Source organism: Coenobita brevimanus, chromosome 93 (assembly GCF_032717465.1).
Source record: "Coenobita brevimanus isolate Jiangsu-jjx chromosome 93, ASM3271746v2, whole genome shotgun sequence".
In the NCBI taxonomy this organism is placed as follows: Eukaryota; Metazoa; Arthropoda; class Malacostraca; order Decapoda; family Coenobitidae; genus Coenobita; species Coenobita brevimanus.
This window is the reverse complement of record NC_137046.1, coordinates 22,682,390-22,709,651: the sequence shown is the minus strand read 5'-3', so window position 1 is coordinate 22,709,651 and position 27,262 is coordinate 22,682,390. Positions and strand designations below refer to the sequence as shown.

General features: G+C 42.8%; 1 protein-coding gene across 1 annotated transcript in view; it reads right to left on the bottom strand.

The window, feature by feature from the left end:
* Positions 1-26,421, bottom strand: part of LOC145412381 (3-oxoacyl-[acyl-carrier-protein] reductase FabG-like) — a 392,048-nt gene extending 365,627 nt beyond the window's left edge. Inside the window, exon 1 of the mRNA XM_080282270.1 lies at positions 26,376-26,421. Within this exon, the coding sequence (XP_080138396.1) occupies positions 26,376-26,421 (46 nt within the window). The remainder of the gene's footprint in view (positions 1-26,375) is intronic.
* Positions 26,422-27,262: the final 841 nt, after the last annotated feature.

Below are 27,262 nucleotides of genomic sequence, written 5' to 3'. Positions count from 1 at the left end.
CTCTCCCTGCACATGTTCTGACGACCCCACACATCAAGCTTCCCCCATACAAGGAAAGCGAGCGAATTGAGCCATACATAGCTCGTTTTGAAGACATGGCTCAACTGTACCAGCTGAATGATGCAGCTAAGCGGCTTCAGTTTCTTAGCCTGTTTGAGGGCCCTGCCCTCGATATTCTCCACAGAATTCGTGGAGACAATATCACGTATGAGATGATAAAGGCCACACTCGTCAAAGCGTATGGTCTCACAGTTGACGACGCCAAGAGTCAGTTCATGAGGGCGCGTTTACAGGAAAAAGAGACTGCCATTCAGTTTCTTGACCGGCTTACTGCTTATTTAGATGAGTGGATGGAGAAAGATGAAACTCCTTCCACGCGTGAGGGGATAATTGACCTTATGCTGCGCACACAGTTAGAAAAGTCATGGCCTACTGAACTTATGGCTCAGCTTAAGATCTGCCAGGTAAGAGATGCCAGCCAAATGGTGAAGAAGGCTGATGCATTCTTCACTGCATATGAGTATCAAACTCAAAAGCAGCATACCTGGAACAGGAAACCTGATAAATCTGGGAGACTGTCTCAGACTGAACCCCAGCAACAGGGCCATTCTCAGAATAATGGCCAAGGTCCAAAACCGCAGAGGAAGGACCAGGGGCAAAACACTCAGAAGCCTGAGTAGAAGAGGTACAACAGGTACCCTAACCAGCAGTAGTATCAGCCATGCAACTGACCGTCGGGACTGTCCTTTTCAGCACCAGCTCAAGTGAATAGGAGGCAGGAGGCGAATGCAGCCTTCATTCCCCAGCAGCAGCATGGTGGTGTTGTCCCTAGCAGTACAGGTACTTCGCAGTTCACTAGTCCCTCAGCGACAGTGAACGCTCCTCCACAGGTGGCCAACGTTCCATCTCCTCAGACTGTGAGTACAACGCCTCAAGCAACTAATTCTCAGGGCACCATGTTTGCCACATCACTTATTCAGCAGCCTAATCAGTGGCTAGCTGCTTCCTCCACAGGCCCTCCCACAGGTGACAGTGCCTTCCTTGTTCAGCCAGGGTTTGTGGGAGACATTCCTGTGAAGGTCCTGAGAGACAATGGGTCCTCAGGTTGCTCTGTCAGGCAGAGTCTAGTTCGGCCTGAGTAATACACAGGTCAACAGATCCAAGCTAACCTTATTGATGGATCAGTGAGATTGTTCCCTGAGGCACGTATCCAGGTGGCATCTCCATTTTACACTGGTACGACACTCACAGTTGTCATTCCAGAACCTTTATTTGACCTGATCATAGGCAATATTCCCGGTGCCAAGTATAGTTGCACTGAAGATGACGCTACTCAGATTTCAGCTACAGTAACACGAGCCATGGCTGAGGCTCCAAACTGTGTCACCCCGGTGACCATTGAATCGCCGCAAGATCTGATGTGTAGCTAAGTTGTTGTTCAAGAACAACATTCTGACCCGACACTTGCTGCTGTGCGAAAGAAACAAAAGGGTAGAGTGATAAAGTATTCACGGGGAGGTCAACCCAAGTTCCTCCGTAAACAAGGACGGCTCTACCGTGAATCACGAACACCCCAAGGCGAGGTTCGACTGCAGTTTGTCGTTCCCGCCAAGTACCGCCAAGTAGTGTTAGAATGGGGTCATTGTTCAGCCTCAGGAGGTCACATGGGCAAAAGGAAGACCCAGGGCCGTATCTGAGCTGACTTTTTCTGGCCAGGGATGGGACGAGAAATAGATAGTTTTGTGAGTTCCTGCAATGTGTGTCCATGTAACACCAATCAGGGACATGTCCTTCCTGTGCCATGTGAATCCATACCCATGATATCTGAAGCAGTTGAGAGACAGGGCAGTGGTGAAGTGGGTGTAGACCTGACGTCTCGCCCGTTGGCCCCACAGGACACAGTATGTCCAGGGCCTGTACATACATATGTACTGTAAGTTAAGGGGGAAGTTTGAGAACCCTGCAGAGACAGTCCGAGGTTGTGTATGAATTACCTTGTGGAACGTCTCGAGCTGTGGGCCTCTCTGAGGATTCCCGGAGAATGCACATTATCCACATGAGTGTTCACACCTACGGTGGGTGTTAAAACGTGACCTGCCCGAGATTGCGTAGGGATTCTCAGCTTCCTGTCATTAATCGTAAATGTAGAGTTAGGTTAACCAGTAAATTGCCCGTTCTAAGAGATTTGAGCAATTCAAGAACTGACACGTTTCCTGGTTAATAATGTTAGGTTAACCAGTAACTGCCTGTTCTAAGAGATTTGAGCAATTCAAGAACTGACACGTTTCCTGGTTAATAAGTTAGCTTAACCAGTAAACTACAAGGGTCCTGAGGGATTTGTAAATCCTAAGACTACGTGTCCTGGTTAATAATGACATAAGTACTGATTGCTAGGCTGAGAGAGAGAAATGACACTTTTGATGCTCCACCTTGATTCCTTTCGCAGGTGCAGGTGGCGGGTGCAGCATTGTCGTGCAGATCAACTGGCCATCCCTGCCGCATGCTGCCACCTCGTCTCTTCTGCCTCGTCGTCATTATTTACTATAAATTTGTATTATATGATTTTACACGTAGGTACAGTTACACCACAGCTGTCACACCAACACCATGTATTACATACATCACGCTACATAAAAATTAGTTGTTAATGTAAATGTAGCGAATTTTTCGCTCAGTTTGACCTGAGTACAGGATTTTTCACCATCATCACGGAATTTTTTCCTCAAGCTTGCTTCTATTAACGTAAATACGTGGTTTTTTTGCTCACTGGCGACTGTGACTTTCTCCTGTAGCAGGATAGCACACACACACCACAGTGTGAATCTTGTGTGACTGAGTAGGATTTATATGTATGTATATTGAAATTTCTTTTTCCTGAGAAAAAAAAAATCATTTGATGGGACATATCATCCACTCACTTGATGTAGTGCTGCCTACTTGTTCCTTAGCCTTTATCATTCTTTTTCTGTGTCTGCCCTCCTCTCTTCCTGTTTCTCCCATCTTCTCTGTCACTACTTATTGCTTTTCATTCTGTTACAGGTGGCTTTACATTGAGTGACAAGCCAAATGGATTCCTGTAAGCCAAGAAATCATTTACAACGCTGGGTGGTAACCATATAACCAAACCATACGTGCTCCGTATGTGTCAAGTGGGTTGGTGGAGGGTTAGTGCCCCTCCCTGCAAAACAAATAACTTAGAGTCAAATGGCCACCCCGTACGGGATCGTGGCATCTGGCAATATATATATATATAGATAGATAGTAATGTCACGAGTCGGCGCTATTTTCTATTTAAACTCGTGACATTGAACTTTGTGGGAAACCACGAATTCTAGTAGAATCCCAGTATGTATCACTCAGTCAACCGCCACGTATTCACCCGATCGGGAGTGTTTTCAGAACCATTTTTCACTGTTTCATATGTGATCATCTTAGTGCACGACATTAGCACCTCTGTTGAGTGATTTATTGTGAGTGTGTATCGCTCACACTATATTCATTAAGCTGTTACCAAGTGCGGCCCGCTCTCGCCTCTCTCTCTCACAATTTGAACTCAATTAGGATTAAAGCGCCATGAGACCAGGTCGTTCTTCAGCGGGTTCCTGAAGTCTCCACCTAGTGTGAGCCGGCGAGAGGTTCAGTGGGTGTGGCAGTGTCCTTCCTCAGCAACGACGCCCAGTCCATTCCGCTTAGCCCACTTTTCTGACCAGTATTTTCTTTTCGTTTTTCCTAGGTTTAAGAGTTTAGCTTTTGAGTGAGTGAGTGAGTGCGATCTCTTTATTTTGAATCCATTTTGAAACATGTAACGTAAATTTATCTCGTTGTAATCAATAAATTTACAGTTCTTTTCTCTTGAGCTTAATGTAATGTAAACTCGTGTTTTATTACTCCACATTTAGCTTATTTTATTTATAGCTCCTAGTTTGCATAAACGCTTTGCATTATTCACAACTGGTACTTAGGCCAGTCCTTTTTATTAACTTAAATCCGTTGTGCCATCTAGGAGTGAATTGCACCAGCAAGAACCTGTTTATCATTAATAGCATTAGTTATTGATTGTCAAGGGTGGAGTCACTTTCTCCAGAGGCCAATAGTACTAATAAACAGCACGTGTGAGTAATTAGTCTCTGCTGTGTACTGTTGAGAAAGTTTATAAATTCTCGTCCTTAAAGAATCGGCGAAGTAAGCCGGCATAAAGTAATCATTGCTTGATTTTCACAAGTCAATTCTTTGTCCCTGTTCTCAAGTATTATTGAATATTATTCTTTAATATTGCATACTCTCAAAAACACCGTGACAGCCTGGTATCAGTTAGGTTAAATCCCTTAGGTTTTGCGCTGTCGTTGTTCCGCAATTCCGTTATCATGCACTATGGTCACTAGCAACTATGTACGATAACCAAGAATCACTGTAGGCTACTTATTTTTCTACCACTTTTTACAAGTTATGCACTACAAGGTAATTTTTTGTCTCTGACAGTACTTACCTTTGTTATTAAAGTACTCATATTACTATGGCACAATACCATCATAGCAAGCATCACTTTAACTTCCACTGGTGTGTAGCATATTGCAGTGTCACTTGCCACTGTCTCCAACAGGGTCTTAATACACATACATATATACATAATATCCCAAAGTATTCATCCATGTCATATGCATGGATGTACTCTCACACCATCACAGAAACACAAAAGCAAAGTCAGAAGTGCTCCTCTTTGCACAAAACATGTCATGTGAACATAACATTATATACCTGAGGTAACAACACTATATTCTTTACAGTTATTGACTACTTCACTATACATATCTATCTATAGCCAGACACCACAATCCCGTGAGGGGTGGCTGTTTGTATTTAGCTGTTGTACAGGGAGGGGCACTAACCCTCCAACAACCCACTTGTTGACACAGAGGGAACATGTATTGGTTGGACATATGGTTACTACCCAGCACTGTAAATAGTTTCCTGGCTTACAGGAAACCATTAGGCTTGTCACTCAATGTAAAGCCACCTTAAAAGGAAAGAAGAGTCATAAAAAGTCACAGGAAAGATGGAAGAAACAGGAAGAGAGGACAGCAGACACTGAAAACGAATGATGAAGGTGAAGAAGTAGGCAGCATCTCATCAAGTGAGTGGATGATAGTTGCCATTACCTACCACCACTATACATATCACTCATTACTACAAAGTCACTTACAATGCATGGAAGTAACATAAAGGGTTGCCAGGGCAGGGAAAAAATGTAGCACTTGACTTCAAAAATAGTCACTTATTTTCTTATTTTTTTACCAGCTAATACAGTACTCCCTCATTATCAATGGGATTTTTTTTTTTAGTTTCAACTTTTTTTTTTTTTTAGCCTGGAATTATTTATTTATTATTTCCCAGACAAGCAGTGGCAGTGTCTTCTCACCATCCTGCCAGTCACTTGCTTTTGGCTCAACCCATTTCCAGCTATGCATCTCACTCACTTTTAATAAATAATGAAGTATTCTTAGAGTTTGTAGTACCATTTGCGGGAAATATTGAAATCTATCTACCTATTGCCAGACGCCTTACTCCCGTAAGGGGTGGCCAGTCTCCTCCATGTAAGCCTGTCCCCCACCATTTCACTGCTCTCCCTCCAGCTCACCCCCCCCTCCCCTCTTTCATATACCTATCCACTCCATCCCTCCATATCATCCTTGGCCTTCCCCCCCTCTCCCCCTCCACCTCACTCACATAAACTCTCCACATTAGTCTCTCACTCTCCATCCTCTCCACATGGCCAAACCACCTAAATGTATTTCTCCTAATGCTTTCTATCACATCCATATCCATGCCACAATGCTCCTTCATTTCCCCATTTGTCAGTCTGTCTTTCCATGTAACTCTACATGTTCCTCTCAAATAACTAATTTCCACTGCTCTCACTGTTGACGTGTGTCCTTCTAACAAGGTCCAAGCTTCACTTCCATATGTTAGAGTTGGTATAATTGTGAGGGTAAATCTTGGTAACTGAATGAATTCAAGGGAAATTAAAATACTCGGATTATATATCAGTTTTTGCTGGTTGAATCTTTTAACTACTGGTTCATTTACTCGAAACTTGCTTGCTCATAGTGCCTGAATTGAGCTTAAAGCATGTTCGTGTTGAATACTGGATCGAGTCACACTATTTGACGCCTCAACTATGGCTAAATAGTGAATGGCTAGCGAGTAGAGGTAGGGGAGAAGGTGAGAAAGAGAAGAGAGAGATATATGTGAGCAGAAGAGAGATCAAGAAATTGGTGAAGGAAAGCAAGAAGAAAGTGGATGAAGAGTTTGGGAGGAACCTGAGTGTAAAATGGAGGAAGAGTAAGAAATTGTTTTGGAAGGAGGTAAAGAAAGACAATGTGAAAGGGGAAACAGTAGGGGAATGAAAGATGGGAATTATAGATTGTTGGTGGAAAAGAGAGAGAAATTGAGGAGATGGAAGGAGTACTTTGAGGATTTGTTGAATGTAGAGAGTGAAAGCAGTGCGAGTATAAGTGGTTGGGGAATGGCTTGAAGAAGAGATAAGAGGAAGGAGGAAGAGATCAGCGGGGTGGAAGTAGTGGAAGCAATGAAAAAGATCAAGATGGGAAAGGCCCCAGGAACTGATGGAGAGTGTGGTGAAATGCTGAAGTATAGGGGTGACATTGTTGTGGAGTGGATATGGAAGTTGTGTTGATTGGCTTGGGAAGAGGGAAGGGATCCAGAGGACTGGAAATCAGGTATAATTGTTCCTTTATACAAAGGAAAAGGGGAGAGAGAAGTATGTGGTAACCATAGGGGCATTTGCCTTCTTTGTGATTGGAAAAATATATGGTAGAATACTCATTGATGGGGTTAGGCATATAACAGAGGAGCTAGCTGGAGAAGAACAAGAGGGATTTAGGATGGGAAATGGGTGTGTAGATCAGATATTTGTTCTAAGATATTTAGTGGAGAAGTATCTAGAGAAGGAAAGAAAGTGTATGCTGCCTTCATGGACCTGGAGAAAGCTTATGACAGAATAGATAGGCAAAGTATGTGGAAGGTATTAAGAATAAATGGAGTGGAGTGGAAATTGTTGAATGCTGTGTGGAGTATGAACGAACGTGCTAGGGCTACGGTGCGAATGGATGGTGAGCTGAGTGGGTTCTTTGATCTAAATGTGGAACTGAAACAGGGATGTGTGATGTCTCCATGGCTGTTCAATATATACATGGATGGGGTTGTAAAGGAGGTGCAAGGTAGGGCAGTGGATGTGGGGGTGGCTCTAATGAATGAGGGTGAGATGTGAAAGTTGATACAGTATTGTTGAGTGAAAATGAATGGGAGTTGCAGGGTTTGGTGAATGAATTTGGGACTGTGTGTAGGAAGAGGTATCTGAGAGTGAATGTAAACAAGAATAAAGTTATGGTGTTTGAGAGGAGTGAAGTCACAGAATGCACAGTGAGATTGGATGCTGAGGAGATGGAGAATGTGAGTGCATTCAAGTACTTGGATAGTGTGATGAGTAAGGATGGAAGTTTGGGGGATGAAGTGATTGAAAGGGTACAGCAGGGAAGGAAGGTTGTTGGTTCACTGAAAGCAGTGATGAAAAATAGTGAGATGAGTATCTTAAGAAGTCACTGCATGACAGTATTGTGATCCCTACCCATATGTATGGAAGCGAGGCATGGACCTTGCTAGAGGGGAACAAGTCAAGACTGAGTGCAGTGGAAATAAGTTACATGAGAGGAGCATGTGGAGTGACATGGAGGGATAGGTTGACAAGTGAAGGAACGTTGTTGGGTGGATGTGGATGTGGTTGAGAAAATTAGGAGCAATACACTGAGGTGGTTTGGACAAGTGGAGAGAATGGATAATGAAAGACTGACTAAGAGGGTGTGTTTGGGTGAAGTGGAGGGAGGGAGAGGGAGGGGAGATGAGGTGGAGGGATGGAGTTGAGAGGTATTTGAGGGAGGGGGAAGTGAATTGGGCGGAGGGCAGTCAAATGGTGGGGAACAGAGAGACTTGGAGGTATTTTGTTTGTGGCCACCCTTTGCAGGATTAGGGTGTCGGGTAATAGATAGATAGATAGATAGAACTATGGGTTTTTAAGTTGAAGGGCGTTAATGTGGAGTTCTAATTTCTGGGGTTAGTCAGCCGACTCTGGATAACCATCATGGTAAGATTTGGTGAAAATCTTGGCAGTGGCCCATTTCTTTTGGTTGTTTAGTGCTACTGTCTCTTATACTGTCTTATTCTCTCACTCTATCAGCCTTGATGAATTAACCTCCTACATTTTTTTGTACTTGGGGTGTATTCTCCCGGTCTTTTCTCTGTTCAGGATTCTACTCCCATCAAAGGCCGGGCAGAGAGACATCTGTTGGTTACAGTTCAACCAGTACTCCCAGTATGAGAGCAGATGGAATCCCTTGTGAGAAACTAGGGCTGTGGCAGACCCTGGCTGCTGAAGGCCATGCTGATGGAACTAGTGCAAGGTGGTGACTCAGGACACCTTGCTGTTGACTGGGGTGTAGTGACAGACACCAGTCTTCAAGACACCCAAATCCCCCCCCTCCTCCTTTTTTATTTTGTTTTATGTATTATTCATATCATTATTCATATATTTTATTCATTGATTATTTACTGTAATATATATATTTTTATCTTGTCTCTATTCCTCTGGGGGTTTTCTGACATCCTATAGGAATATGGTATTCACAATCACAATAGCTCCTGTAATGTCACGCAGTGACTTTTTTATTTCCATGTTCACTTCCCCGTTTCTTATCACTGCTTTCAAAGTACCATCAACCTTTCTTCCTTGTTGTACCCTTTCAAGCACTTCACACTCCAAACTTTCATCCTTACTCATCACACTACCCATGTACTTACATGCACGCACATTTTCCATTTCCTCATCATCCAACCTAACTGTACATTCAGTGCCTTCATTTTACTCAAAGACCATAACTTTACTCTTCCCTACATTCGCCTTTAAATTTAATTTCTTACACACTCTCCCAAACTCATTCACCATGCCTTGCAGTTCCCTTCATCTTCACTTAACAATACAGTATCATCTGCAAACAACAGTACAGAGAATTTCCTACCACTGCTCTCTCTCATTAAGGCAGCTCCAACATCCGCTGTCCTACCTTGTATCTCTTCCATAACCCCATCCACATAGCTGCAGATTAAACAGCCATGGAGACATGATACATCTCTGTTTTAATCCAACATCCAAACAGCAAAATTCACTAAGTTCACCAACAACACGCCCTGCAGCCTTAGCACCCCACACATACTCTTCACGGCATTCAACAACTCCAAATTTACTCCATATATTCTTAATATTTTCCATTTCTCCAAATCCATGAAGGCTGCATACAATTATTTTCCTTTCTCTAGAAACTTTTCCATTAGAGACCTAAGAACGAATATCTGATCTACACAACCTCTTCCATTCCTAAAACTTTCCTGATCTTCTCCAACTAATTCCTCTGTTTTTTTTCCCTAAGTCTGTCAGTAAGTATCTTACCACATACTTTTCCTGTTACACTACGACGACAAATGCCTTCTGTGATTACCACACACTTATTTTACCCCCTGGGGGTAGGGTTTTTTTTTTTTTTCAAGAATACTCCCCCAGTATCCCTGCTTGTCATAAAAGGCGACTAAAAGGGTTGGCGGAGGGTTAGTGCCCCTCACCGGAAAACAACTAACCAAAAAAACAAACAATAAGCCTCGGACAAGGACTGACCAAACGATGACGACCAAGGACCGGACAAAGGACATGGTTATTGGAACCTGGAATGTAAGGGGAGCGAATGATGAGGTGAAAGAGAGAGAGATTGTCCAGGTGCTTGAGGGTGCGAAAGTGGATGTATGTGGAATAACTGAAACAAAATGGAGAGGAGAAAATGTGAGAGAATGGGAGTATGGATGGGGTATATGTGCAGGAGTAGGTGAGAATGACAGGGCAAAGGAAGGAGTATGTATAGTTGTGAGTAAAAGATGGAAGAAGAGCGTAAGACAGTATGGATCAGTTGGGTCAAGGATTGTGTGGGTAAAGTTGAAAGTTGAAATTCAAATGTGGGCGATTGTGTGTGTGTATGCGCCAACGCAAGATCGTGCTAGAAGAGTGAGAGAAGAGTTCTGGACAAATGTAGAAGTGTGCATGGATAAGTTTGGAAGGAATGAGAGAGTGTTTTTGATTGGTGATATGAATGGTAAAGTTGGGAATGTGAAGGTGGATGGAATAGTTGGTGAGTGGGGTGTGCCTGCTGAGATAGATGAGAATGGCAGTGCGTTAGTGGACATTTGTGCTGGGAGGGGGTTGGTGATAGCCAATACCCTCTTCAGGCATAAAATGATCCACAGGTATACATGGCGAGTGATGAGAAGTGTGGGTGGTGAACTGAATGAAAGGAAGGCAATGATTGATTATGTGTGTGTGGATGAAAGGATGCGAAGATGTGTAATGGATGCAAGAGTTTATAGAGGTTGGGGGAGTGGACTTTCTGACCACTACTTGGTGGTGGCCAGAATTAGAATTCAAGTAAGATGGAGGAATAGAAGAAGGGAAAGACGAGAGGAAGGAGTAGTTGCAAGGAGAGTGGAAAGGTTACAGGAGGATGAGAAAATGGCAGAGTATAAGAAAGAAGTGGAGGAACGATTGGGCAAATAAGAACTGGAGCAGATGGAAGATGTGGAAGGTGTGTGTAGGATATTTACAGAAGAAATATGTGCAGCATGTGATGTGGTGTGTGGAAGGAAGAGAAGACGGAGGGGGGTGCAAGGAACAGCCTGGTGGACTGAAGAGGTGAAACAGGCTGTGGCACAAAAGAAGAAAGCATACAATGAATGGATGAGAAATAGGGGCATGGAAGAAGTTGAGAGGCAGAAGAGAGAGTTATATGTAGAAAGAACGAGAGAGGTGAAAAGATTAGTAAGAGAGAGTAAGAAGAGAGTGGATGAGGAATTTGGAAGGAATTTGAGTGTAAATTGGAGGGATTGTAAGAAAATGTTCTGGAAAGAGGTGAAAAGAGTAAGACAGAGTGGAAGTGAAGTTAGTAGGGGAGTGAAAGATAAAAATGGTAGATTACTAATGGAGAAGGGAGAAAAAGTGAGCAGATGGAGAGAACACCTTAAGGATTTGTTGAACATAGAGGATGGAAGTAATGCGAGTATAAGTGGCTGGGGAATGGCTGGGAGAAGGAGGGAGGTGAGAAGACATGAAGAAATCAGTAGGATAGAAGTTGTGGAAGCAATGAAGAAAGTTAAATCGGGGAAAGCCCAAGGAATTGATGGAGTGTGTGGTGAAATGCTGAAGCATGGGGGAGAGATAGTAGTAGAATGGATGTGGAAGATGTGCAGACTGACCTGGGAGGAAGGTAGAGTCCCGGAGGATTGGAAGTGAGATATAATTATTCCCTTGTACAAAGGAAAAGGGGAAAATGAAGTGTGTGGTAATCATAGGGGGATTTGACTTCTTAGTATAATAGGAAAAGTGTATGGTAGGATACTTATAGACAGAGTTAGAGAAAGAACAGAGAAATTATTTGAAGAAGAACAGGGAGGCTTTAGGAAGGGAAGAGGTTGTGTAGATCAGATATTCATTCTTAAATCTTTAGTGGAAAAGTTTCTAGAGAAGGGAAAGAAGTTGTATGCGGCTTTCATGGATTTGGAGAAAGCATATGACAGGGTGGATAGACAAGGATTGTGGAAAGTGTTAAGAATATATGGAGTAGATGGAAAGTTGTTGAATGCTGTGAAGAGTATGTACGATGGTGTGAAGGCTGCAGTGCGTGTGGATGGTGAACTAAGTGAATTTGTCTCTTTGAAAGTTGGGTTGAAACAGGGATGTGTCATATCTCCATGGTTGTTCAATCTGTACATGGATGGGGTAATAAAAGAGGTACAAGGTAGGGTAGTGGATGTTGGAGTGGCCCTGGTGAGAGAGGATAGTGTCTGGAAACTCCCTGTACTGTTGTTTGCAGATGATACTGTGTTGTTGAGTGAAGACGAAGGGGAGCTGCAAGGCTTGGTGGATGAGTTTGGGAGAGTGTGTAAGAAACGGAATCTAAAGGTGAATGTAGGGAAGAGTAAAGTGATGGTCTTTGAGTGAGGTGAAGTCAGTGAATGTACAGCGAGGTTGGATGGTGAGGAATTGGAAAATGTGAGTACGTTTAAGTACTTGGGTAGTGTGATGAGTAAGGATGAAGGTTTGAAGGGTGAAGTGCTTGAAAGGGTACAGCAGGGAAGAAAGGTTGCTGGTTCTTTGAAAGCAGTGATAAGAAACAGGGAAGTGAGCATGGAAGTGAAAAAGTTACTACATGACAGTATTGTGATACCAACTCTAACGTACGGAAGTGAAGCTTGGACGTTGTTGGAAGGACACAAGTCAAGAGTGAGAGCAGTGGAAATGAGTTATTTAAGAGGAACCTGTGGAGTCACATGGAGAAACAGGCTGACGAATGAGGATATAAAGGAGCGTTGTGGTGTTGATGTGGATGTGATAGGAAGCGTTATGGCGAACACACTGAGGTGGTTTGGCCATGTGGAGAGGATGGAGGGTGAAAGAATGACGAAGAAAGTGTATGTGAGTGAGGTGGAGGGGGGAAGAGGGAGGGGGAGGCCGAGGATGAGATGGAGGGATGGGGTGGAGAGGTATATGAGAGAGGAGTGTGTGAGTTGGGAGCAGGGCAGTGAAATGACGGGGGACAGGGCAACTTGGAGGCGATTTGTTTGTGGCCACCCCAAACGGGATTGAGGCGTCTGGCAATAGATAGAATAGATAGATTATTTTTCCTGTTTCCTTTGTGCAGGGGAATATTTATAGAGTACTAGACTTCAAATTCCCTGGGACTCTACCTTTCTCCTAGGCCAATCTGCAGATCTTCCATATCCATTCTACTACTATCCTTCCCTCATGTTTCAGCATTTCACCACACACTCCATCAATTCCTGAGGCTTTCCCCATTTTGACTTTCTTCATTGCTTCTATTACTTCCATCCTACTGATTTCTTCCTCTCTTCTCACCTCCATCCTTCTCCATGCCATTCCCCAGCCACTTACACTTGCATTATTTTCATTCCTTATGCTTAACAGTTACTTAAAGTGTTCTCTGTGTTCTCTCCATTTGCTCGCTTTTCACTCTTCTTCACTAGCAATCTACCATTTTCATCTTTCACTACCTGAAAAGTTGTTTATCACCTTGTCTAAATCTCTTTACCTTTTTCCAGAACATTTTCTTACATTCCCTCCACTTTTCATTCATATTCCTTCCAAATTCCTCATCCACTCACTTCTTAATCTCTCCTACTAATCTTTTCACCTCTCTCTTCTGTCTCTAAACTTCCTCCATGCTCCTGTTTCCCATCTACTCAATATATGCTTCCTTTTTTTGCCTCACAACTTGTCTCACCTCTTCATTCCATCATGCTATTCCTTGCATCCCCTTTCGTCTTCTCTTCACCTCACACACCAGCTCACACGCTGAACATATTTCTTCTGTGAATATCTTGCACACATCTTCCACCTCCCCTATCTGCTCCAAATCATATTTACCCAATTGCTCCCCTACTTCTCTCTTATAGTCTGCCTTTTTTCCATGCTCATGCAACCTTTTTGCCCTCCTTGTATGGACTACTTCCTCCTGCCCTTCCCTCTCTCTATTCCTCCATTCTATCTGAACCTTGACTTTCACCACCAACAAGTGGTGGTCAGAAAATCCACTCCCCCAACCTCTGTATATTCTTGCATCCATTACACACCTTCTCATTCCGTCATCCACACTCACATAATCAATCATTGCCTTCCGTTCATTCAGTTCTCCACCCACCCTTCCCATCACGTGCCACATTTACCTGTGGATCATTTTGTGCCTAAGATGGTACAGTATTGGCTATCACTAATGCAGTGGCAGCCTGTCTTCTTTGTTACCACACGTACAAACAGTTTACAAGAAACCCTTGATATAACAAACTAATTGATACCAGACCCTTGACATTAAAGCCGAACACCATGCTGTTTAGTAGTTTCCCAAGGTATCGTGGCTTCTACCAAACAAAGCTTGTTAAATGTACAGCGTCTTTCGGCCATACACTCACAACAATAATGTACAGGTAGGTCTAAATTGCTCTTTTTCTTAATAAATGCTCTATTTACTAACTTATGTGTTTATTCTTGCCTTTCAGAAAGTAGCTGCACTGCAAAAAAAAAGACTGCAAGTAGGCCTTGGATAAATCTATGTTTGTTCGTCATTTGATACAAGGAAAATGTGAGTAAAGAAACCTCACACTGTACATTAATTGTTACATTACAGTAAAAACTACATATCAGAAATAGCAAAGCAAATAGTACAGAACAGCTGCATGCGTAAAAAAAAAAAAAAAAAAAAAAAAAACGCTCTCCACCACTCACACAGATAGTGATAACCACCACAATACATTACTGCACTATACTGTTCACTGCCTATACAATAGTTACTGTACATTCATCATTTGGTATTTACAGGGAAAGTGTGGGTACAGAAAACTCACTGTATATTAACTGTTACATTACAGTAAATACTATACTACATGTTATTACAGAATAGCAAATCAAAGTGAAGTACCGTAATGGGGGGAGATCTTCTAATGATGCTGGTCACTCAGAGACTGATGCGGCGTTCAATAGGATGCAGAAAAGCATGTGTGTGTGTGTGTGTGTGTGTGTGTGTGTGTGTGTGTGTGTGTGTGTGTGTGTGTGTGTGTCAGTGTTTCCTGTACATCCGTTCTTTTACCGAACAAAATTTGTTAAATGAACAAAACATTCGGCCAGCTCATGGTGGTCAAAATCCAAAATTCATTAACCCCTAGGGTATGCAATTCTCCAGCCCAGGACGTAAAAACAGGCCTATTTTTCGACTTTCTCAAAGGTTAAAAGTTTTATGCCCAATTTATAGAGCTTACATTTACACACCTGCAAATGCAAACCCCACCCTGCTAGACCCAATAGTTACCGAGCTATGGCCCAACAAATTTGATAATAGTTGCCCGGCATGGCCCCGGCGAGAAAGAAAATACGCCGCTCGCACCTGTTTTCCTCGCAAAAATACGTACAAAAATCACCAAAATCATTTTTTTTTGTGTGTGTGCGTGTGTGTACAGATGTTATAAACCATTGTAATGTGCTTAGAAAAAAATAAAATGTTGACAAACCCCGCAAATAAATACTGTATGATAAATAGTAAAAATTATCCACCCCTCCTCTCCTCTCCCCATACCTCCAAGCCCCTCCCTCCTCTCCCCTTCCCTTCCCTTCCCTGCCCTCCTCTCCCCTTTCCTTCCCTTCCCTGCCCTCCTCTCCCCTCGCCTAACCTCCTCTCCCCCTTCCCTCTCCCCCTTCCCCTCCCCGCCGAGCTGTCAAATCTAGCTAAGGAAAATGGGCATGAACCCCCCCAATGAAAATATGATAAATAGTAAAAATTATCCTCCCCTCCTCTCCCCTCCCCATACCTCCAGTCTCCTCCCTCCCCTTCCCTTCCCTCTCCTCCTTTCTCCTCCCCTTCCCTCCCCTCCCCCCTTTCCCGGATCCCCTCCCCTCCGAGCTGTTAAATCTAGCTAGTTTTCATTTCGTTTTTGAAGGCTCCAATATGCATGCATGCGTCGGTATAAAATAAAATTTATTTTTCGAGTGGGTTTCGAATAAAGACAGCTAAAATAATTGCGGTGTGCATACCTGTATGCAAAGACACGAATAAATTACAGGTAATGATTCAAAAACATGTGCCATAAAGCGTAAAAAATACGCAAAATATTCGAGGCCGGGGAGGTAAAGACACTGCGTGCTAGGGGGTGAGGGTGGGGGAAGGTGGTGGGAGGTTGTAAGACCAGGAGGGGGTGTATGGGGATTGAGGGACAAGACACAAAGGAAGGACCCCAGTGGAGTACAGGGACATGGAGGGAGGGTAAGGGGGAAATACCCTCCCCCCAGATGACTGGGGGGGGGACATGGGAGGGATCCACATGGGAGGGGGGGATGCATGAGGAGGGTCTGGGAGGGGTTGTGGTGGTGGTAAGAACGGTGGGAGGTAGGGTAGTAACAAGGTAGTGGGGTAGAGGGACGAGGCAAGGCGGAGGTGGGGGGTACACCCCCCACCGCCTGGGTACAGGTCTGGGTCCCTCCTGTGTGTCCAACACTTAGTTCTGATTGGTTAGACACCATCTACGTCACAGCTGGGGTGGAGCCAGCTGCCACCAGTTTTTTGTGGATGTTGCACGATTGGCGTTGCTCGTCCTTTTAAGAAACTGCGCAAAAAGCTTGATCGATGAGCTTAGTACTTTAGGGGTTAAAAGAGGGTTCGGTATACTGAGGGTATACTGTACGATGTGTAATGAAGTCAATAAATGCCTGCATTGGCAAAAGGTAAAAAGGGGATCCTCTCTGTAGCTCTGCAGTAACGTGTACACATGCTATGCGCGAGGGCCTGAGTTTGAATCTCAGCCAGAGCAGTGACTAGTTTGCTGAGCTTCATTTAGCTTGTACATTGGCTGGCAGCAGTGTGGGATATGAGGTGAGGCTTGGTTGGCTATTTTGTGTTGTTCCTTGGTTAGCTGACAGTGTCCTTGTCCTTACATCCCAAGGATGAGCTGTTCGGTGTGGTCCATAGCCTCACCAGTGGTGGCCTCCCATGCTACGCTACCATGTGTTCGAAACTCACAGAATTAATTACCAAGGGGAAAACAGGGGTGTAATGGGGTCTATAAATGCCAACATTGCCCAGAGGCAAAGTGGGGGATCCTCTCTTTGGCTCAGTGGTAACGTGTGCGCATGATAAGTGCGAGGGCCGAGTTCGAATCTTGGCCAGACCAGTGATTAATTTGTTAAGCTTCACTTTGTTAGTACAAATGTTTGCCATAAGGTGGTGTGAACTTGGACAGTTTTGACAGCTTTTTGCAAGGCAAGCTGTAAGATAAAACACAAACGCAAAATGTTGAATGTCAGCACCTGCTCAGGCTATGCGTGAACGCTTTCAATGCATGCATAGTGAATGTTTCAGTTAACTATCATTTCCTTGTAGTAGAGCCGGAAGTAGCATCCAAGTTCATATCACCACATGGTATGAACTTGAACACTCTTTATATGCCCTCGGACAGTCCTTGATTTATTCATCAATTGTAAGAGCAGCAAATCTGCTGTGGGTTTCGGACACCATGGTGCAACTTCGGGCACTCTTCGGCTTTTTAAAAAAAGCACAACTGAAATCCTAAGCCTTCAGGGGGGTACCATACAGGAAAGGAAAAGTATTACATACAGTACAGTATATCTCATTACTGAAATAGAAAACTTAAATGCAGCTTTGCAAGAACTGATTATCTGAACATTATAGCAACTAAGACCATGCATTAACATTAACATCAAGCATCATGAAAGTTTAGAGTTAACAGCAGGCTCCTGTAGAATCTGAATAATGTCCTTTTTTTCAACATCACTGCAGTCATGAACAGTTGGGTTTACAAACATGTTAGTGGTCTCAGCGACATGTTTTAAGAACCTGACATGGATTGATGGTGTGACACTTTCAATTACTGCAATGAAGTGCTTGTATTGATAGGTTCCCTTTTTGGTTGCCTCCTACCTTCTGGTGGCACACCTTCAAGTGTCTTCTCCAGTTGATTAAAATATGCCTGAAGCTGATCTTCAGAAACCTGGTGCGACTTGGCTTGACATTTTGTGAGATTTGGAGAGTGAGCTTGTCCTCATGATGGTACAGGAAAGAATGCACCCAGTCTACCCCTGGTAGGTCGTCCTTGAATCACTTAACAATTACTCTCCTCTGGTCTAAGTATGCCTTGAGGAGGTAGTAGAGGTCCATTTGATCTGAAGGTAAGCCCCTGTCAGACAAAACTATTATGCGCTTCATGAGGAGCTCCTCCTCCTCACTACTAATTGCCAGCTGCTCTGCGTTTCTTACTATGGATTCGAGACACACGGTCATGCAGACTACATTTGTTGATGTTCTTTGTTGCAGCTTCTCTAACACTTAATTTTTCTGTGCACATGTCCTTAACTGCCTTTTAAAAGGTGGATTCTGCAGGTTTTTCTTTGGCCTGCTGGTCACTGTCCTTTCTTTTATGTGGTTTAGGCATCACACAGAGGTCTTATAATCACTATTTACTGCTAAAGAAAGGAAAATATTTATGTTACAAACACAAAAGCAAGCATTCCGTGCGTGTCAGAATTCACACGAGGTCAAAAAATTTAAATATTTTAAAATAATCATTGGTTCTGCAAGTTAATGTACCGGTAAATCATCATCCATTATATTTACATACCAATATCACTGATGTTAGAAAAGTAAAAAAAAAAAAATCACCTCTTTAAAGGTCCAAATGTCACCATTGCTAGCACATGCAAACTGGCAAAGATGTTCGTGGTAAGTTACCCATTTACATAACCAAAAATGTGTGGTATTACATTCACTCTGCTATTATTACTTTCCACACAATGATTTCATAAAACCTTTTTTTTTTTTTAATGTCCGAGTTAACACTACGTCCGAGTCCACAGCAACTTACGGTGCTAATTGTAGTAATATAACAATTCATAGTATAATATAATTTCTGTTCTGATTTCAGCGTTCAAAATTGCAGACAACATACACTGCTTGGCACAGCCGGGGATAATCTGCCATAGAAAAGAAGACTACAAAGTTTGAGGCAGCCACGGTGAGACCAGACTTCAATTAATGGGTCTGGGCATTCCACGACTGGATGTCCACGACCCTCGTGCGGCAGCAAATTTCGACGTCCACGAGTCAACGGGTGAGTGCTAAACTTCATCATCTGCAGTAACCTGTTGATGGAAGCTCTCCTATATATGTTAGATTTTGCTCCCGAACAGCACTCAAAAACTACATGCAAAGGGGAAAGTAGAAAGCACTATGTAGTTCTCCTGGAATGGTAATGATAAAAATTGTGATAAAAATCATCTGCAGGTATCTTGACTGGGTACACATACACTTTTCGAAGTTGAAGCATCTTACCAAAACAGTTTCTCTTTTTCATGATAGTCTGGTAAACAGTAACCTCTCAACTAATGCGAGTTTAAACAGCAAGTTTTTCGTTTTAACACGAGCAAATATTTAAGGAGATATGTTTAACTAACAAGGGTTTCTCGATTTAACGCAACTTTATGCATACGTGATGTTTTCAAATTAGCCACGTACGCCTTAGACAGTCCCATAGGTCATACCTTAACGTATAACGATTTTATCATAAATTGGGAGATTGAAACATTATAAAAGGGGGGTTACGTCAACTCAACTTCCCAAAGTCACCTATCCAAGACTGAAACAAAAATGACAATCCACCTTAATTAATTCCTGTGTCGGTCCAAGTGTCTCCAAGACCAAAACAAACACTATCACACCAATACAGGCAGCGTTACTCACAGAGTAAATCACTGCAACAACACAACAAACACACTTGCGCAGCGTTGGCCTGGTGCTACACGATGTATAGGCCTACAGTAGCACGATGCTTGGCCTAGAGGTGACGATAGCTGGGGAGCACACTTGAACAAGTCGAAAAGACAGGGCTTTGAAGGGGTGGCGGGACCGCAACAGAACCAAAACAATGCTCTGCACGCTGGGGCTACCATCTTGCCTGAGACAAGCGAGGTCACCTTGCGTGTGTCTGGTGCTTTGTACGAAATTTTCCGATGGCAAAATCGTTATAGCGAGAAATTTATCGTAAATCGGATTTTGGGGTGGAACTTTTCTATTATCGTTGTAGCGAATTATTGTATACCAAATCAACGTAAAACGAGTAGTGACTAATTTATTGTTGAAAAAAATATATATTGTAACTGTTTCATTATGGCAAATTAAGTCTTTACATATCAGGACAGCAGAGCGAGGAGGGACAGCAGAGCGAGGAGAGGGAACGGCGGAAGGTGGGGGAGTGCGGTGAGCAGGGACAGCAGCAGACGACGAGTGATGCGTAGATGAAGTGATGCTGTGCGTTGTTTTTGTTTGTGACCTACTTATTGTAATGAAAATGTTGCTTTTACTGTATTGTTTCTATGACCTACTAATGCATTAATAATGTTGAGGAACTTTCACGATGCTGTGAAAGAAACAGAATTGAAAAAAAATCCACGTAAAAAACGAAAACAGTACTGTATGTATTTGGGGAGAAGTAAACAATGCTTCGGCCCAACTAGGGCTCAAATGTTGTTTACTTCTCCCCAATTATACTGTTTTTGTTTTTTACATAGGTTTTCTTTCAAATTAGTATTGTTGCTTTTAAGTTTAGAGTAGCATAACTTCCCAAATGGGTAGACTTTCCCAGAGTCCAGGAACTACCCCCAGTATTACCATTGTTTCTTATGGGAAAATTATGTTTAAATGACGTGTTTTTAGAGAACGCGACCTCTTCAGGAACATAGCCCTCGTGTTATTTGAGAAGTTACAGTATTTTTAATATTTCTGGAGGATAAATAAACATTTCTTGTCAATATTGTCTCCTCACTACTTTAACCTGTGTTTCACTGACAACTCGTTTGATCTGTCAGCATAATGGCAGAAGGGACTGTCCTAACCAAAGTGTTCAATTAAACCTAACCAAACCGAACTTAACTGTACCTAATTGTTTAACGTACCTAACCTCCTGCTGGGAAATTGGAAAATGAAACCCACCTTTGAGTACATTAAGTTTCTTCTATCTATTTATTGCCAGACGCCATAATCCCGTAAGGGGTGGCCATTTGACTCTTGAGTTATTTGTTTTACAGGGAGGGGCATAAAGTATCTTGGTGGACATAAAGTAACTTGGTGGTGGGGTGAGGGTGTAGAAGCTGCAGTTAAGGAGAAAAGAAGGCTTTTCCGGGAATAGAAGAAGGGTGGTAGCAAGGAGGAATACTCGTACTTGGCTGCCAAGCGTAGGGCTAGAAGAGAGGTATACAGGGCGAAGTCTGAGTCACAGAGACTTTTACTTGATAACCTAAATCATGGGGAAAGGAAAAATATGATATTTAAGGTGGCAAATCAGATGAAGAGGGATAATCGGGATATTATAGGTGAGCAGTGTATGAAGAATGATGAAGGAAGGGTAATGGTGAACAGTGAGGATATTAAAGATGCATGGAGAGAGCATTATAGCCGGTTGTTGAATGAGGAGTTTGACTGGGACAGGGAAGGTTTGGAGCCAGCAGATCCAGTGTTTGGCCTTGGCCTTTGATTGATGCTGCTACTGTGAGTGAGGCAATAGGCAGGATGAAGGTGGGCGAGGCAGCAGGAGTGTCTGGGTTGACTGCCGAAATGTTGAAGGCCTCAGGGGACATAGGGGTGAGGTTAGTCACTGACCTGATAAATATGATTATTTATAAGTGTGTTGTCCCAGATGATTGGCTGAACAGTGTAATTGTAAATGTGCATAAAGGGAAGGGTGATGTCCTGGAAATAGGAAATTACAGAGGTATAAAGCTTTTAGATCAGATAATGAAGGTAATGGAGAGAGTTTTAGAACGTATGATTAGAGAAAGAGTGAATATTGATGGGATGCAGTTTGGATTTATGCCAGGTAGGGGGACCACTGATGCCATATTCATTGTTCGACAGCTTCAGGAAAAATATATTGGTAGGAGAAGGGATCTGTATTTTGTTTTTGTTGATTTGGGAAAGGCCTTTGACAGAGTCCCTAGAGAGGTGGTGAAGTGGGCAATGAGAAAGCTTGGCTTGGAGGAGTGGTTGGTTAGGGTGATTATGGCTATGTATGTGGGTGCTCGCACCCAGGTAAGAGTGAATGGAGATTTGAGTGATGAGTTTTTCGTGAATGTTGGTGTGCATCAGGGGTCAGTTTTGAGTCCCATGTTGTTTATCATGGTACTTGAAGCCCTCTCACGTGACTTTAAAAACGGACTCCTGTGGGAGATGTATACTGATGATTTGGTGTTGATTGCAGAGAATGAAAGGGAGGTGGAGGAAAGGTTTAGGAAGTGAAGAGATGGTATGGGGCACAAGGGCTTAAGGGTAAATGCAGATAAAACAAAAGTGATGATATCTAGGGTTGGTGGCGGTACTGTCAAAGACGAGGGAAAGTGGCCATGTGCAGTTTGCCACAAGGGCATGGGAAGTAATTCCATTTTGTGCGGTGTTTGTGATAAATGGGTGCACAAGAGGATGTGGTATCAGAGGTAGATTGCAAGATAATGCCGATTTTATGTGTACGGCATGTCAGGGAGAGCAGGTGGAGATTGTCAGGCGTGAAAGGATTGAACTTGCTGGTGAATCTCTTGAGTGTGCGGAAGAGTTTTGTTATTTGGGAGACATGTTGTGTGCTAGAGGTGGGGCTGGAGCTAGCTCTGTGGCTAGGGTGAGAAGTGGTTGGAAGAAGTTCAGGGAGCTCTTGCCTCTCCTGACATTGAGAGGACTCTTCCTATGTGCTAAGGGGTCTTTGTATGCAGCATGTGTTAGGAGTGTAATGCTGTATGGTAGTGAGACCTGGCCAGTAAAGGAGAAGGATATTCGCCGGCTTAGACGTACAGAAATGACAATGATTAGGTGGATGTGTAGTGCATCCCTTCATGCAAGGTTTGGGGGGCTGGTTTTATGATGGAAGAGTTGAGAGGTAGGATGGGACTGGAGTGTATTGGTGTTGTGATGAGGAGAGGTAGATTGAGATGGTTTGGACATGTGGAGAGGATGGGGGATGATGATTGGGTGAGGAAGGTGAGACGTGTTAATATTAGGGGTGGGGTTATGAGGGGTAGACCGAGAAAGACATGGGACGAGGTCATTAAGTGTGACCTCAGGGTTAAGGCAATAAACAGGGAGGCTGCAATGGATCGTGCAGCATGGAGACCCGCCATTAGGTGACCAAGGCCGACGCATGCATGTTGGAGCCTTTAAAAACGAAACGAAACGAAACGACAGGCACTAACCCTCTACCAACCCACTTGTTGACACGTAGGGAGCACGTATGGGTTGGTTATATGGTTACCACCCAGCGTTGTAAATGGTTTCTTGGCTTACAGGAAACCATTTGGCTTGTCACTCAGTGTAAAGCCACCTGTAAGAGAAAGAAAAGCAATAAGAAGTGAAAGGAAAGATGAGAGAAATAGGAAGAGAGGGCAAGCTCAGAAAAAGAATGATAAAGGCTAAGGAAGAAGTAGGCGCACTACAATACATCAAGAGAGTGGATGAAGTTTCTTCCATTATGCCAAAAACGAACACCCGTAGGTACGGTACAGCTTAAGGAAAGTGATGATAAATCAGAGGAGAAATATTTCATCAGAAAAAGGTAATTTACTCCCCTGAGATGTCAGAAAAATGCAGAAAACAAACGGGAGGAATATGAACTGAATTAGTAAGGTCGTTCTGCTGCTTAAAGTAAAGCGTACGTTTACCCTAATATGTGTCACAGTAGTGAGGGGATAAGACCAGGCCCAAGGGCGTCATTTCAATTTTCCTTGGGGGGGGGGCATAGGCTATTTAGGAGGCCCCCCCTACTCCCACCTCCCCATATAGGTAGGGTGGCGAGCGAGCATTTTGAAGCCACATGCAAAGCTATATTTAGGGAATTAAAGCAGTAAACAAATATATACACTCTATATAATTATTTATTAAACCAATTACTTATTAAGTAGGTGGGGGCGCTCACCATCCATTCGCTCGATGTAGTGCTGCTGTCGGGTGTCTGCACTTTCCTCTCCTCCATCTTTCTTTCCTTCCATCCTCTTCTGTCTTTCTTTCCTTCATTCTTTCCTCGTCCTTCTGCCTACGGGTGACTTTACACTCCCTCTTCTGTCTTTCTTTCCTTCCTTCCGCCTGTGGGTGACCCTTCACTGAGTGACAAGCCAAATGGTTTCCTGTACACCAGGAAACCATTTACTACGCTGGGTGATAACCATATAACCATATTTTGGCGCCTGGTGGTTTAGTGGGTAATTATTGCACTCCAATCGGATTGAGCTGGTGAAGGTTTATATCCAAGGGATGGTTGGGGTTAATTGCTCATGTATTGCCACTCAGAGATGAGTGAGGCTGGTCACTCTCATCTTAAATGTCAGGACCTACTGCCTAGCCCCAGGCTCCTACGTTCCTCATGGGGCAGTGTAGGGTTGGATGATGGATGGATGGATGGACCAATTACTTCCTGACACACACATTAATGGATATTCTAGCATTGGCAAACGTTCGAACTTTTAACTCCGACTTTGGACCACAGAATTAAATAAAACCATGCTTTCGTGTACAATTCTATGCTGATGTTATTTTTTGTAAAGCATACATGTCACTTAAGTGTTTATGACTTAGAATTTGTAAAAAATAAAAATGCTTACTTGGTTCTGCTGCCACCCTGCCGTTCCCTTACCGTTCCCTTTTTCCTCACGGTCCCACGGTACCTCACCGCCCCCCTAGATCTTTCTGGACCACCGCCCACTTTGGGAACCACTGATCTAAATGAACTCTTAAGACTCCTACCAACAGGTACGTATTTCCCAAGATGAATAAAAGCTTTTAATGATAGCCAGAATACAATAACAAAGGCAGCTTGATACTGAAGTTCATTGAACAGCGGGCTAGGAGCATATTTACATTAACATCCTTTATTACACCTAGTAAATTACTGTGATTATTACACACACACACACACACACACACACACACACACACACACACACACATGGTCCTGACGAAATTTCAGGTTGGGTGTTACATGAATGTGCAGAAGAGTTAAGCAAACAATTGTATTTAATATTCAAGGAATCCTTAGATCAAGGTCAACTACCTGATATTTGGAGGAAAGCAAACATTGTTCCCCTATTCAAGAAAGGGAATAGACAGAATCCACTCAACTACCGACCAGTATCACTGGCCAGTGTTGGAAGGTACTAGAAAAGCTGATAAGAAAACTGTATCATCAAGGAGGTATCCAAGGCAATCTGTACTGTTGGATGCAGGATTTTCTCAGAAAAAAGGGAAATGAGAACAGTATTAAGGGGAAATTACTCGTCAAGGAGGGAAGTGACTAGCAGAGTTCCACAGGGCTCAGTGCTGGCACCAATTATGTTTTTAGTATATATAAATGACATAGTAACACCGGGAATGGAAGCTGTCTAACTATGTTTGTGGATAATGCAAAAATACAAAAGAAAATTACTAACACAGATTCTTGCAAAGAGCTGGAAGAGGAATTAAATAAGCTTCATGAATGGAGCAATAAATGGCAAATAAAATTTAATGTGGACAAGTGTTATGTATTAAGCTTGGTAAAAGTAAGAAAAGACCAGATTGGGATTATAAGTTAGGAAGATCAACCCTACACATAACAGAAAAGAAGTACATACAGGTAGGAGTGATTATCAATAACAGACTATCTCCAGCTGACCACATCAGTGAAAAGGTACGTAACATATATACATTGTTTGCTAATACGAAAATAGCATTTACATATATAAATGAAGACATGCTGAGAAAGATAAAACCATCATTCATCAGACCAACCTTGGAGTATGCATCAATAATCTGGAATCCTTATCTCTAAAAAACACACAGATAAGATTGAAAAAGGACAAAGGGCAGCTATAAGATGGGTACCACGCTTACGGGATCTAAGCTACGAAGAAAGACTAGAAAAACTGAGGCTACCAACACTACAAGAGAGAAGGAAAAGAGAAGACATGATTATGCTATATAAATGCATCTCAGGGAAAGATAAAATAGACATAAATGAATATATAACCTATGGGGAAGCATCAGCAAGAGGACACTGCAAAAATTTACATAAAAAAGAGAGGTGATAAAGACGTAAGGAAAGTCAGTTTCCTAAATATGGCAATTGATCAGAGGAATGCACTACCGAATAAAATGGTGTGTGCCAAAACTATTCATAAATTTAAGGATATGTATGATAAAAGTGGTTTAATGAACGGGACGGTACGAGCTTGACTCATTCCTGTAAAGATACAATTAGGTAAGAACAATTAGGTAGGTAAGACTACACACACACACACACACACACACACACACACACACACACACACACGATATATTTCACCCAAAACATATTGAGGATAAATATAAATTATTATTTATTTCACCGTGTTAACCTTATATATTTTTTTCATTAACTATAGTTGATTTGGAGGCCCCCTCAGAAGCTTGGGGGGGGGGCGAGCGCCCCTCGCTGCCTCCCCCCCCTCAAAATGACGCCCCTGATCAGGCCATAGCTGGAGAGAAAGTAACAGTATGGCCTTCAGCATAATACATACAAAGTACGTACTCATGAACTACAAACAAACTGTGCAAATACAAGTTTGTCAGTCACTCCTAGAACCACTGAGCAGACAACATACACATATGCTACAAAACGGATACTTAACAGATCCTCTGTGATCATCTTACCAGTAATAATAGCAATTTTCCCAGAAAGTTTTGAAGTACCACTCATCTTGATGACAGTTTTATCAGCTGGTGTAAGCTTCGCCTTTTCAACGGTACCTCAAAGAAGGAAGTATAACGTCACGTATTTATGACAACCGCGTGCAGGTTCTAAACAAGCATTTACAGCTGGGAACAGACGAGGTGGATGGAGTAGTTCCTGAGTGAGGTGTGCCTGCAGAAGTGGTCCGCGGATGAGAGGAGCCCCCGCAAACTGCAAAAAGATGCCACCGCTCGTCAGATACCTTAATGTAAAATGCAAAAGTGGGGTCAACTTGAATTACCCCTTGTAATACAATTTTTGTGTTACTTTAAGGAAAATAGGATATTTTTTTATTTATCTACATATAATACTGGAGAAAAAATGGCTTCTTTATCAAAATATAATAGAAATGGAAGATTGCATCCATCTCAGTTTAGGGACAGTTTACATCCGAGTATTATGTTGCCGGAGTATTGATCACAGTCATTTTTTTAGGTGGTGAATGTACACACAACAAAAAAACTATCGTTACACCTTCTGCGCGATATGAAATGACACACGAATGAAGGTTTTTGATAACAGCCTCCTCCATTGGTATCCCTGCGTGTGTTTGTTGCATATTTATTATAAGCTATATCCATTGCTTCTCCCATGCATATTTCTACGTCGTCCTATTTGGTAACTCACCCACTGTCAGGCTTACCAACCCTAGCGAGACAGCCAGGTTGTTCAGTATGAAACACATCGGACCCCCCTGTAACGATAGTTTTTTTTGCTGTGTGTACATCTGTAAGGAAAAATTGTAATTTAGTATGAAGAAATTGTATCTTACATACGAAATGAAAGAAATATGGTACTTAAACAATAG